The sequence below is a fragment of the Thunnus albacares genome, chromosome 6, assembly GCF_914725855.1.
Source record: "Thunnus albacares chromosome 6, fThuAlb1.1, whole genome shotgun sequence".
NCBI classification, from domain to species: domain Eukaryota; kingdom Metazoa; phylum Chordata; class Actinopteri; order Scombriformes; family Scombridae; genus Thunnus; species Thunnus albacares.
The window spans coordinates 14010305-14025400 of record NC_058111.1 but is presented as its reverse complement, the minus strand read 5'-3'; the positions used below and the strand labels follow the sequence as shown (position 1 = coordinate 14025400).

The window sequence follows — 15096 nt, the reverse complement described above, 5'->3', positions numbered from 1 at the left end:
CGGTGGATTGCAAGTGAAGCCTGGACAGCAACTGCTGTGCTCCAGACCCCCGAACTCATGCCGTACCTGGGCGGCACACTGGGCATCGCCATTCATCAAGGAGAAATACCAGGCCTTTCAGAATACATCCTGACCTGCACTAGAACAACACCTATGAAAATAACACAGTGATGGCCTTTTTCTTGACTTCACTGCCTGATCAGCACTGACTTGTCACATTATCATCATTATTCTAATCTTAATTTTCTTGCCGCAAGTGAGGCAGTTTTGGGAGTACACATTTCAGTGTAGATTTGCACCACCTCCAGCACTATGCACTATGCATTGGACAGGATAGTCTAGAGAATGTGGAGACTGACATTTGGATGTGTCTAACCGCAGGCCCGAGTACATTATTTACAAGGCTGCGTATGCTCTGGCATATGCCCTTGATGACATGCTGCACTGTGTGCCAGGGAGAGGGCCTTTCAGCAGGCACAGCTCTCCTCCCAGTTGGATGTGCCCTCCACTTAGAGGTGTGCAGGAGGCATCTTAATCCAATGCTCAAGAGACCACTAGAGAGGTGAGAGGTGAACAAAGACACTGTTTGATAAGGGTTTTAGAATTGTCATGCAAAGATATTCCAGCAAAGCCAAATATGGATCTGGAAATTTGCTTTATATGTCCTCTTTAAACGACTGGAGGCTAGCAAAGACATGATTTTCAGGAGGTTTTAAGTTGCTCTTTAAAGATTTTTATAGTTGGACATATTAAAGGAGAAGTCACAGGTTTTATCTTGTTAATACTCCAGTCTACATCTCATCACACTTAAAGTGTAATAAAAATCATTTTATACTATTTCCAGATTATCAGATAAAAGCAAATAGTTGAAACTTAAATACTCAGCTGCTGCAATTGATCATACATGACAGGAGTTTTCAAACATTGTGAGTTTTGCAATATAACTAGCTTATCTGTTTTATTGCACTGTATGTAATATGCTATGATTGAGCTCCCTCATTCTGCATCAAACTCTGTTTAACCCTTTTTAATAGTTTTTATTCATACTATTATTATATTGATATTATTCAGACAGAAAATACTGAAAGACAGAAATTGGTACCATGCATTTTTTGTTTATTAACTTTATTTATTTGCTTATTCTATAGTTTCAGCACATGATGAATATTCATATGCATTGTCAGAAATGTTTCCATATAACAGATTAAATGGGAATTTACAAAATAATATTTCAATTAAGAAAATATTAATGCACAAAAACTGGTAAAAGTGAATGTTTAAATCATTTTGTGGACTGTGTTGCATGTGCACACCATACGGCTATGTACTGTACATTGCTATCTTAATTACTTGCAAACCTCAGATGTCCTAAGATTGATTTTTGTTCATTAAATGTTTCTTGGTGTTCTTCTCTGGCTTAAACAATATGATAAAACACTTTGGAGCAAATATACACAGTATCAGTCCAAAACTGGAGGCCAGAATGGCAAATATCTCCACAGCCACAGTGAACTTTCCAGGAGAGCTGACATAAGCTGGAATAAAGGTGACCCAGACTGCACAGAATATCAGCATACTGAAGGTGATAAGCTTGGCTTCATTAAAATTATCAGGTAGTTTCCGTGCTAAGACAGCTAACACAAAGCAAAAGACAGCCAATAGGCCTATGTACCCAAGTACAGCCCAGAACCCAACAGCTGATCCTAATGCACACTCCAGGATGATTCTCTCCTTGTATATGGTTAAGTTTTTCATTGGAAAGGGGGGACTAATAACCAACCAAATAGTACATATTAAAACTTGAATAAATGTGAATGATACTACAGTCATTCTTTGCTGTGGGGGACCAAACCATTTCATGACATTACTACCTGGGAGTGTAGCTCTGAAGGCCATTAAAACCACTATAGTTTTTCCCAGAATGCAAGAGATACAGAGGACGAAGGTGATCCCAAACGCTGTGTGGCGCAGCATGCAGGACCACTCAGAGGGTGCCCCAATAAAAGTTAATGAACATAAGAAACATAGAGTCAGGGAAAAGAGCAACAAGAAACTCAGCTCAGAATTGTTGGCCCTGACAATTGGGGATGTCCTATGACGGAAGAACACAGCCGCTATTATGATGGCCAGACAGGCACCACCAACTGAGAATGTAGCCAGGATGATTCCTAAGACCTCGTCAAAGGAAAGAAACTCTACAGGCTTGGGGAAACACGTGTCTCTTTCTGCATTAGGCCAGAACTCCTTAGGGCAATGGAAACAACCAGGGGAATCTGAAAAAAAACAAAAAAAAAATTAGGAAGGGCTATTAGCAGTCATATATTCTATGTTATAGATACTGTATGTATGAGAAAACATTTTATTTTACCTGTAGCATTGCTAATCTCTCCCTCAGGACAAGGTATACAATCATAGCAGCAGATGGGTTTTCCTTTCTGCAGCACTTTACGAGTTCCTGGAGGACAGCTGTCACTGCACACTGACACAGGTACCTGTCAGATAGATGCAAAGTCATACAGACACGCACTTTTGCCCACAGCTGTTATAATTCAGAGTCTAATACAATAAATAATTGCTGTTAGGCTTCTTACTTGTGTGCTACCCCCCACCCATGTGAGGTTCCTGTTGATACGAAACTCCTGGCCCACCGGCAGTGATGCATCGTAATGCCCTACTGTCACCATCTCAATGCTGCCACTCTTACTTTTCTGCCAGTTAACCAGCTCGTATGTAGCAACAGGGTCGCCATTGGCATCAAATGACACATGATAACCGTTTTGAGAAAAATTGACTTTCTTCAGCTGAGTAAGAACCTGTTAAAGAGGGGATTAGACGTAACAGTGAGTTGGAGAGAAATAAATCACATAAAATACATTTTATATTTCATTTGATAAAATATAGATAACAGCAAGGGCTTTCTCTTATTCATTTTGATTAACCTGTGTGGATTCTATCCTGGTGAATTTGTCACAATGACTTGTAGAATTTGTTTCCTGACACACTGCATTGTGAATGGCATGTGCTATTGCATAAACAGCCTTATACACCATGTTAGTGATTCGGAGCTGAGATGTGTCAGTGTATGCAATCCGGAGCTTCTGTATGTCTTCAGTTCCATCACACACACTCACATCTGTGGCAACACCTAAAACACACAGAAAGACAGGTGTTTTTAAGCCTTGACAATGATATTACAATTATTATTATTGCTTACATAATTATATGATACATAATTCATGTTTAGTATTGTTTTTTACACTCTAGACTGTCCTCACAAGAACCAATTTAGTTTTAATTCTATTCTACTTGAGAATCATTCGGTTTTGCCAACATCCCTTGTTCTATTTTCTTTTGTGTTATTATATTTTTTCCTGTATTTGTCTAATGCTTTAACTCTTTCTTCATTATCCATGTTTCAGTTTGTGTACAGCACTATGATTGTATAATTTAGTGGCCTTTATCTATGTCATCTCAGGTTATGACTTAGTGATCAAACAATAGTTTGTTAGTTTTATAATTCATAGTTTAAAAGATACCCACATTAAACTAACACATTTCAGCATGTGGAAATCCACAAGTTCTTTATTTTACTTGACTTTGGTGTATTATTGTGAGACTGTATTTGTTGTGTGCTTGAGTACAGTGCTGAATGTGTAGTATGAATAGTGTTTCTGGACCAAAAAAATTATCATATTAATGATAATCTTGTATGATTAAATTATTCAGAGTTTCATTTTACACCTACATGAGTTCATTATTGACAGATTTTTCTCTCATTTAATTAAAATCTGTGAAATGATCTTTAAGCAGCAATGAAGTTTTAACTTGGGAAAACACATACCAACAATCAACACAAGACAACACAACCTCTAAGGAATCTAAATATGAGTAACAAACATGTTAACAGTCCACACAACTTTCTCACTTTTTCCCAGACGACATTTGAAAGCATCCTCCCAAAACTCAGTAAGTATTGGAGAGGCAGCCACTTCAGTGGGGGAGAGATTCAGCAAGAAGTGTCTCAGACCAGGGATGACAGATTGCTGAATGCCAAATCCAATTGCCCCGGCACAGAAGCTGAACCTCAGCATGTCTGGGGCTGTTATCCAGGACTCACCACCTATCCACTGGCGAGGTGGAGAGGGCTGGCGAGCCAGTTCCTCCAGCAGGATCATCATGTCTCCAGAGGCTACAAACGCCACAACAACCATAGCTGTTGATCTAGAGTGACAGTTAACAAACATGAGAAATACTTTAATGACTGACTCTATATTATAACAATATGAGTAATCAATCTCAGAGCAGTAAGGGAAAAAAGATTAATTGCCAGTTTACCACTAAGATAATTAAATAGTTTTCCTGTTATCTTTGGCCAAACATTTTTGTGGTTTTGTCAGCATAAAGTCAGTGAACACAACCAGAATCAGAGATGTAGGGACCTGCGGATAACATCAGCCACTCGTTGGATCCTGCTGTGTGGGTGGGTCCTATAAAACGATTCAGAGTATTCTACACAGATGCCCTCTTTGAGCGCTGCGTGCAGGAAAGCCGCCATGCCATTATTCCCATAGTCCGAATCCGACCGGACAGCACCTATCCAAGTCCAGCCAAAGTGTTTCACCAGTTTAGCCAGAGCGTCAGCCTGGAACTGGTCACTGGGGATTGTTCTAAAGAAACTCGGGTACTGTTGCTTATCGGACAAGCATGCACAGGTGGCAAAGTGGCTCACCTAAAGGAAAGAAGCAAAGTGTGATTCTTTAAAGTTAACTTTAAAGTTCATTTAAAGTTCAGTTCTAGGCTGTTTATCACAAGTTTAACCAGAAATTCTAAAAGCTTACTTGAGGAATGTTAAAGGACCCAATGATGCGCGACATGCCGATGGATGGCGTGGACCCAGACTCACCAACGATAGCCATCACCATACCTGATTGCGAGCACTTGTCGCCGGTGTGAAACACCGGGTCCAGCCCATTTACAAGCTGAAATGCCAGGTGCACCGCCACGGGCACTGAGGCGCACGTGTCGTGGATCTGGTAACCGAGTCTGATGCCTGGCAGCAGCTTCGTGCTGTTGTTGATCTCCTCAATTGCGAAAACCATTGCGCGTGAGAAGCGCAGTTCACGGGAGTCAATGCTGCACACAGACACTCACTGTTGAAATTTTCATATGATAAGGACAATTCACGATTTCAACAGAAAACATAACTACAATGCATCTTAAACTCCTAAACTCACTAACAAGAGATTTAATTTATGCAATTAAATATTCTTACAGCAGTTGTTAAATGCACCCATGTTATCAATTATTATCAAGAAAAATAAAAATGCATTTTTAAATAATCACACACTACACAAAATAACGTTTGCAACATTATTGTAAGCACATCATAAAAACATTTCTATCCCCACTCATTCTTTCATCCTCCACTTCTCTCTCATACTAACCTCCCTGTGCACCTTAGTGGCTCAGGCATGCTGGTGTAGTTATGCTTCACTGTGTGCATGTAGTAGTGTATGGAGAATACACCCCCAATAACGTAGTCACCATCCATTGAGAATGCAGGTAGACGAGCAGTACCTTGGAGCTTACATTTCACAGTTGGGGCCTCAGTGACCCCAGCACCAGTCCTATGCTCTGTATGCCCTGCCCTGTGGTTCAGACCGTCCCCAGAACCGTTCAAGGCAAGAGCTGAGGGCATCTCAAACAAACCTAGAGCCAAGCTCAGGCCAGTAATGAGAGCTGAGATCTCCATCCCTCAGCTGTCTGCATGTATACATAGGTGTGTTTTCACTAGTTTATATAGCTTTTCAGACAAAAGCCCTCCTTCTACTGTACGTCAGCTTACTAAACATCAGAGGATGGCCTTACCCAGTGGCCAATTCTTGTCCAAGTCTTTTAGTTCAATGGGCTGCATGTACAATATAATTTCCACTAAGTGTCCCCATCTCTTTTCTCGTCTTGTAAAGTTATTATTGTTAACGCCAGATATCTCCCCAATTTTTAGGAGCTTTTTTTTGTTTGAGTTCCCTTTTAAAATTGAGCTGCTCTATAATCTGCAAATAATCTGAATTTAACATTTGTGATTTGTGCTTGATATACACTTCCATGTTCAGGCAAATTGTCAGGCCTTGTCTGACAGTTATACAGTTTAGACTTATGTGATAGAAAAATGGCCCTAAAATGGCCAATATACCTGTTGTATATTTTCTGGAGTGTTTGAAACTTTGGTGATCAGAATTTTCTTTCAGAAGTCTTTTATTGGATGTTAATTAAATGTATTTTGTGTAGTTCATGGTATTGCATCACTGTATATGTGCTTAAGTGAACTAACCTGCCACTTTCAAGCTCAAGTGTTCATCTTATTCCCAAATGCAAGATGCCACCCATACTGTAAAAGTACAAAGAACAGTTAAAGGAACATAGGAAGACAGACACTCATTTCAAGACTCACTCTACTACCACCTAGTGGAAGTGACAGTCGAGTTCAGAGAATACATGACAGTGAATATACTCAGAGATGATTTGTGGCTCGTGGCTAGTTTAAATAGATGTGATTAATATAATGTGAAATGTTTGTATATCACTCATCATTCCAGTAAGTGAAGATATCACATAAATATAGTAAAAAAATAAAAGTTACCTGTATGTTTTATGAAAAAGAAAAATAGGAAAAGAAGGTTACACATTGTAAATGCAACTCTAGTTGTTTGAGCACAGAGGAGCCCAATATAAGCTAACCACTCTCTGCAGAACATATATTTTCTTATGCATTTTCAGAGCAGGAGAGGAAACAAACAGCTGTCACCTGGTTGGGTTAGTCTGGCAAAATGATGTCTGTGAAACAACACATAACTATGTGGGGGTCAGACTAGGAGCATTTACTGCTTGTGGTGTCAATGCTTGGAATAACCCCTTAATGCAGGTGCACCAATTCAGTAGGAGTCACTAGTGCAGCAACAAGGTTATGATCCATCACTGGCTTCCCAACTGTTTGCTGGATTTACCCTTATGTGACCCCGCTCCCTTTGTACAGAGGCTCCTGCACTTTGTTGGAAAGTGTGCCTGTCTCTCTCCTGCAATGCTAATACTAACTCTTTCATGCTGATGAATGGTGAGAGCACAGTGCATCAGCAAGAAACAGCCCAGATACCAGATAACAGGCCTAGTAGGCATGGGCCCAAGAGATCAGGGGATCTATGATATCATCAGTAGTACTTTAAGTTATTAACATTTCTCTCTGTTAACTCTCATTCTGAAAAAAACTGAACTGAATAACTTTTCCATTCATTTGGAAGATATCACAACAAAGAGGCCACTTGGAGCCAGAACAACACGTTTCACTGGACCAGCTATTTTTCTTTCTTTCTTCTCATCCAAAATGAGTGTGCAGCTGCTTTTAGATGCCTTTCGATTTACACTGATGTGCAACAGCTATGGTAGACACCTCGGTTTTCCTCTATTACATGTTTTACAGGTCTACTCTGTCTTTAAGGTTATTTATAAATAGACATACCACATCATAATCAATCATTTCTTATCAAAAACACATAATGCGTATTATACATATTCAAAGAACCGGCTGCATACTGTATTACACAAGGAAAGGCTGTATATCACTTCCTACCTCAATAGACTGAACTGCAATACCTTTAACATAAGTCACATAACATTATTACATGATAGATACCTAAATACCAAGTTTGATTTTCACACACACAAAAAAAGAATTTGACATTATAGAAGTTTACAAAATAATTATAATATAGTATGTTTATAACTGAAACATTTGGTGATTTTGCACATATGAGCCATTCATTGCTGTATATAATTATGTAAATTACACTTTGCTCCTGTATACAACTGAGATGATAATATGTGTATTATGTCCTGCCCACACTACTGGCCGTGCCCCAATGGGTGGTGTGACAGATTAAACAATGACGAAAAGGACGTAAAGAAGATGACATTGCCCTGCATATAAATTTGAGTAACTGTGCATCAAGATTAGAAACAGGGGTGTAGGGAGGAGGGCAGTTATGGGTGCATTTCTCGACGTATACTTTGTCTTTTATGTCTACCTGATCTTGATTTTGTTCTCGTCTTCTTTTTTCTTCTCTGTGTCTTTCTCTGTTTCCTCAATTTGTAAATTACGAAGGCAGTTTCATCTCAATGGATTGCACAAGCCTGGCGATGTTACTCTGGGTGGGCTGATTGAGGTCCACTACACTTCAGTCTTCCCTGAATGGACATTCACTTCAGAGCCACGTCAGCCCAGCTGCACAGGGTAAGTCTCACACACATACAGAAAACAGTCAATAAGCAATAAGACTTTGTAGATTATTCTGGTCTGTTCAGAGTTTTAAGGTATTTGGAAAATGACATGAAAGTTCTGTGCTGAGATACAATATGTGTCCTGTATTTATTATGGGTCTTAATAACAGATATTGAGATATTTCTACAAATTTTAAATATATCTGTAAACATTAAGATATATTAATGAATATTTTGTACAATGCTGTAATATGGATAAGAAGGTTTTTTATTTGTACTCTCAAATTATTTTTAGACATTTTGTGTTTCAGCTTTGACACTCAAGGGTTCAGGCATGCTATGACGATGGTCTTTGCTGTTGAAGAGATCAACAGAAACTCCAAACTACTACCTAATGTGACTTTGGGATATAGTCTTTATGATAACTGTGGCGCACTTGTTATTGGATTTCGTGCTGCTTTGGCGCTGGCCAGTGGTCAAGAGGAGCAGTTTCTTCAGGAGAACTGTTCTGGGACCCCCCCAGTCCTGGGGATTGTGGGTGATTCCTACTCAACATTTTCTATTGCCACCTCCAATGTGCTAGGTTTATTCAGACTGCCTATGGTAAACTTCACTTTCTTCTGGGCTTTTTATATGCTGTTTACAAGTTAATTTCATATATAAAATTTGATCAATTATATCAAATGGCTCTGATGACTTGCATGTGATACACAACCTGTGTGCATACTGTATGTCCCTTTACAGGTGAGTCATTTTGCCACATGTTCCTGCCTGAGTGATCGGAAACGGTTTCCATCCTTCTTTAGAACAATCCCAAGTGATGCTTTCCAAGTGAGACTATTAACAACATAATTGTTGCAAATATATGTTTTACAAGAAATTAATTTGAAATAAGTCTCCCCAGTTCAACAAATCTTTTGTTTGGGGGATGGGGATATGTGCTTTGTGCAGCATGAATGAAATATATAGTTTGTAATGATAATGCTGAATCTTACATCAGTGACCGAATCACTGAAACAATATTCTCTATCCAAATAGGTGCGTGCTATGATTCAGATTCTAAAACACTTTGGCTGGACTTGGGTAGGCCTTCTTGTCAGTGATGATGACTATGGATTGCATGTTGCCCGATCCTTCCAATCTGACCTGGCCCAGTTTGGTGGAGGTTGTCTGGCTTATTCAGAGGTTTTGCCTTGGGGCAATGACCCGGCTGAACGTAGGAGGATTGTGGAAGTGATGAAGAAATCAACAGCTCGTGTGGTCATGGTGTTTGCACATGAAATCCACATTTATCAACTAATGGAGGAGGTTTGGTTAAAAATACACAGTTTTTAAAAAAAAGTATTTAGAAAAAAGAAGAAAAAGAAAAAAAGTTTTCTGTATTTTCTATCTATCCAAATTATAACCTGTCAATTATCAACAGTTCAGTTAAGACATAGCCAGTGCATCAATTAATGTTTTTTTTTTCTTTTCTCCCTGCTGCTATTAAGAAAAGAAAACTAAAGTGAGAAATTGCATATGTTATCATAGCATAATTATAATAAAGAGTGCATAACTCAAAGCACTTAACTGTGATTGTGTCCTGGAAGTCTTTAAAAAAAATACAATACACAGGTGGTGAGGCAGAATGTGTCAGGCCTGCAGTGGATGGCTAGTGAAGCCTGGACCTCAGTTGATGTACTCCAGACCCCTGCTTTCATGCCGTACCTGGGTGGAACACTAGGCATTGCCATCCGACGAGGAGAAATAGCAGGGCTCAAGGACTTCCTCTACAAAATACACCCTGACCAACATCATAACAACTATGGAAACAGTATAGTGAGAGTTAATCTTACAATCTGATCTGAAATTGCAGCAACAATATATTATCACTATTTCTGTTAACACTGATTTTTTTATATTTCATTTCAGGTAAATCAGTTTTGGGAATTCATATTTCAGTGTAAATTTGCACCACCTCCAGCAGGTTGGGTGGAGGCTGGAGGAGCACTGTGCACTGGACAGGAATATCTTCATAATGTGGAGAGTGAGCTGTTTGATGTTTCAAACCTAAGGCCAGAGTACAATGTGTACAAGGCTGTGTATGCTCTGGCGTACGCCCTTGATGACATGCTGCAGTGTATGCCAGGCAGAGGGCCTTTCATTGGGCACAGCTGTGCCACTTTACAAAGACTGGAGCCATGGCAGGTGTGATATCAATTTACTCTCCACCTGTTTATGTTTCAAAATACAGCTTCAGGTACTTACTGAATTTACAGTGCAGTCAAAAGTTTGGACACCCCTTCCCATTCACTTGAATGAGAAAATGCGTCCAAACTTTTGACTGGTACTGTAGTTTATCAGTAGGAATATTATTAAAAAGAAAAAAAAAAAAAAAGATGCTATTCTACTATCACATCAATAAACAGGCTACCGGCCTGAGGTGTCTAATCTAATGAGTATGAAAAAAATATTTATTCTAAAGAGAATCCAATTATGTTTTATGTTAGTAATAACCAATGGCAATTAAGCAATAACACAAAACAGCCTGAAATTCATAGTGGCTCAAGAATTGTATTATATTTTGAAAGTTTAAGTTCTTATATCTTAATTTAAACATGACAAATCAAGCAACTAGAATAAAGAATATTTTATAATGACAGAACAAATAATAAATGATAACTATACCTGACCACGATTAGGGTATTTGGATGGAGTCTGTTACATTTTTTATCTGTTGTTTAATTCATTTCACCCTTTTGAAGCTGGTGTATTATTTGGACAAAGTAAACTTCACCACACCATTTGGGGATCAAGTGACATTTGATGAGAATGGTGATGCCTTACCAATCTATGACGTCATGAACTGGCTGTGGCACCCTGATGGAACAACAAAGATTCAGAATGTGGGTGAGGTTAAGGAGTCAGCCAAAGGTCGAGAACTCACACTTCATGAAGACAGAATTTTCTGGAACTTTGAATCCAAACAGGTTACTTCTGCTTATTGATTTTATACATGTTTGCCTGGTTATAACGGCATAATAACAGCATCTAATGGTTTAGAGCTGTGACAACTCTTATTATCCCTTTAGCCACCCCGGTCAGTGTGCAGTGAGAACTGCCCCCCAGGTACTCGCATGGCCAGAAAGAAGGGGCAACCTGTCTGCTGTTTTGACTGCATACTTTGTTCTGAGGGAAAGATTAGCAATGAAACAGGTTGGTATCCTTTATAAAATAATGCTATTTATGAATATGACATTCAGAACTATACCTTTGGCTTGGCCAAGTGCCTTAATGAACATAATTGGTAGTGTTTGCAGGTGAAAGGCATTTTGTTCCTGTCACTGCAATAGTAACTCCTATTGGTTGGTTAAGGTATGAAAGTGCAGGGGTTGGAATCTGGGGGTGTGATAGCGTTAATCTCTATGAACAGATGCATGTGAATGCAGAATCTGTAGGCAACAGGACAAGATTTTGGTACTGGAAGCATTCTGGTTTCCGTTTGTAGTCCAAATAGTATTGAACAATCATGTTTGACAGGGCTTTGGTTGCATGCGGGTCAACAGTCTGTGTGGAGAGCAAAAGAGGTGGATCGCAATGGTAGAAAGGCAATCTCAGAACCCATTGGCTATTTTAGTTTTTATTAATTTTTTCAAATTTATATGCATTCATATGCATATATCTATTTATAGAGATTAGCCAAAATATCATCTGAACCGTCTCAAGTTGCTAATCGGATGTCCACTTGCTACACCAGAATCCTGAAAGATTAGCCGTTGCCTCCAGAGGCTAAATCATCATCAGACAGATAGCCAATGGGTTCCGAGATTGGGATAGTGTTAACTTCTATGTGTGTTGTGCCCTCCTTCTAAAGGGCCCTGGTTGGTTGAAAAGAAGCGTGAAGTGTTAGAGCTGACACATGACTGGTAAAAACTGGTAATGACAAAAGCTTTAATGCGTAGGAAACTGGCCATACAGGAAAATACCAATCCCTTGTAACAAATGTGTTTCTTGTTTGAAGACAATGCAAATGGTCTTTTTGAAAGGTGTTCCTTTCAAAACACCCTATGTTTCTATGGAGCATAATAAAAATATTTATCTTAACATTTTCCTCTTTTTGTCAGACTCCATGGAGTGCACGAGTTGTCCAGAAGATTTCTGGTCCAACCCCCAGCGTGACCAATGTGTTCCTAAGAAAACAGAGTTCCTCTCCTACCATGAGCCCCTGGGTATCTGCTTGACAACCGCCTCATTGCTTGGCACATCTATCTGTGCTGTTGTCCTGGGGATTTTCATCTATTATCGCAGCACACCCATGGTACGCGCCAACAATTCAGAACTGAGTTTCCTGCTCTTAATTTCACTTAAACTATGTTTCCTGTGTTCACTGCTGTTCATTGGCCGTCCCAGACTATGGACATGCCAGTTGAGACATGCAGCCTTTGGGATCAGCTTTGTTCTTTGTGTCTCATGCATCCTGGTTAAAACCATGGTGGTTCTGGCTGTGTTCAAGGCCTCCAAACCAGGGGGTGGAGCCAGTCTGAAGTGGTTTGGTGCTCTGCAGCAGAGAGGGACAGTTCTGGTTCTTACCTCTATACAGGGAGCGATTTGCACTGCTTGGCTTGTCTCCTCCTCACCAGTTCCTCATAAAAACACTCAATACCACAATGACAAGATAGTTTATGAGTGTGTAGTAGGGTCCACAATTGGTTTTGCAGTGTTACTCGGCTATATTGGCTTATTGGCCATCCTTAGTTTCCTGCTAGCATTTCTGGCAAGGAATCTTCCAGACAACTTCAATGAAGCTAAGTTTATCACTTTCAGCATGCTGATCTTCTGTGCAGTGTGGGTGGCATTTGTCCCTGCCTACGTCAACTCACCAGGTAAATATGCAGATGCAGTGGAGGTATTTGCCATCTTGGCCTCCAGTTTTGGCCTCTTGGTGGCACTGTTTGGACCCAAATGTTACATAATCCTGCTGAGACCAGAGAGAAACACAAAGAAAGCAATCATGGGTAGAGCCACTCCCAAGACATAAAACAGCACTTTTGATCCTGTCTGTATTTTATATTCATTTGAGTAGTGATATGTCCATATTGACCCATGTCACAAGTAAAAACTAAAAACTTGCTTTACATGAAAGAAAACAGAAGGAAACAAGAGGAAATAAAGTTGTTACATCATTAATACCTTTTTGCCTGATCATTGCTCTTACTTTCTTCAAGATTTGAGAGACCAAAAAGTGCTTGAACTATCTGATTTAATGAGGTTGTCATACTGCCATCTGTTGACATTTAAAAATGATATTCTTACATTCCCCATGGCATAGGCGTTGCATCAGTGTCAAACTCACTTCTGCTTTGATTCATTTTTACTCTTCAGATCTTCTATCCCTTCTTTTCTGTACCATACTCCTGTTTCTGTCTCTCTAGAAGGTCAGGGGGATCCAAATGTTTTTCTAAATGGCTTTTCCTTTATTTTTTCTTTGTATGTACAGCTTCTGATTGAAGCAATTGCAGTAATGTCAATGCAGCAAATGCTATTTCATAGTCAAATTGTCTATGATGCATCCATAGCATCTTAATGGCCAACAGTAAGTAAACCGGACTAGCCGACATGTTATTAGCATTTTGTTTAATCTTTTGCAAAAAGTTGGATCATAAAAAAGTCCAGTATTTGCTGCAGCCATGCTTAAGCTAGTCAAAGTAGCTTGATAATCAATAAATCATTGCTTATTGGTTCTCTTTTTATGGTCACCCAGTGAAATGGAGAAACTAGCATATTTTTATTATTCAGTTTAGGTAATGTCTTAATTGGCAGAGAGAAACAATGTTGATGTTACCGGCCTCAAGCCTAGGGGTACCTGGGCCAGTAGCTATTATGCTATTATTATCCTTAAAACCATCTGTTTTAAGGATATTATTCAAATTCAGTATCATAGTCATTAACCAAAACATATTTCTGTATCAAAAATAAACATATATGCCCTTAACTGATACTATCTTCTGAGGTGGTTTGAGAAATAAAACTACAGACCCAAGCATACAAAGATAGCCTTCCTGACTGAAATCTCACAAAAACTCCAGTACATGAGAGAGACTAATTCATAAAGTAGCTATTTACATGTTTTTTTCTTTTTCTTTCTTTTCTTTTTTTTTTTTAATAAAGGTGTTGTCAGTTTTTATTTTACTTCTAATAGAGGCTATTTTTCCATCCTTTACATTGGCATAATGGTACATTTCCCTTCAGTCATGTCTTTTTTTTCTCAAGATTTGCAGTACTGTAAAACGTTTGTGTACCAGGGTAACCCCGGTTCTCTGAGAACTAAGTGAAAAACTTCACTAATGGAAGTGGCATGACCCACCTTGGAGTTCCATTACCACCATGTCTGTTAGGGGATAGATCAATCACAGAAATTGCATGGGCAACACGGCTTTCTCAAGTGTAGTTCTGCAAAGTGCTTTGCACTTGCAAGGGCACTTGCAAGGGCAGTGCACTAGGATACCTCACCCAGTTTTTAGAGAACAGGTGTTACCCTGCTAACCAAATATTCTCATATGAACCTCACTTAGCATCCCTCTATGGGAGATATGGCCCACTCCCAAATTGCATGCTGCAAAGCCCATAATGCCACAACCCATGGGGTGTCAACAGACAGCTGCCTCTGTGAGAAGAAGCTCAAGATACAAAGAGCTTGTTACTCTTGTTACTCTAAAGACTAGTCCAAATACATTCGTAAGCCACTCACAGGAAAGCGACTTGAACTGTGTATCACTTTCCGTGGGTAAAGTGGGAGGGTGAAATCCAGCTGTTCCAGTAGAGGGCAGTTGAAAGAAGACTCAGTAC

The 15096-nt window shown here is 39.4% G+C and overlaps 1 protein-coding gene and 1 pseudogene across 1 annotated transcript; one reads left to right on the top strand and one right to left on the bottom strand.

Annotated features, from left to right (window-relative positions):
• Nucleotides 1-1095: 1095 nt before the first annotated feature.
• LOC122984469 lies at nt 1096-5128 on the bottom strand (annotated as a pseudogene).
• Nucleotides 5129-8604: 3476 nt separating this feature from the next.
• Nucleotides 8605-13399, top strand: LOC122984476 (extracellular calcium-sensing receptor-like). Its single transcript, XM_044354946.1, has 8 exons — nt 8605-8874; nt 9016-9102; nt 9310-9579; nt 9886-10089; nt 10183-10458; nt 11016-11240; nt 11343-11466; nt 12375-13399. The coding sequence occupies exons 1-8, from the start codon at nt 8611-8613 to the stop codon at nt 13286-13288; spliced, it is 2364 nt and encodes a 787-aa protein (XP_044210881.1). The 5' UTR covers nt 8605-8610; the 3' UTR covers nt 13289-13399.
• The last annotated feature ends 1697 nt before the right edge of the window (nt 13400-15096 follow it).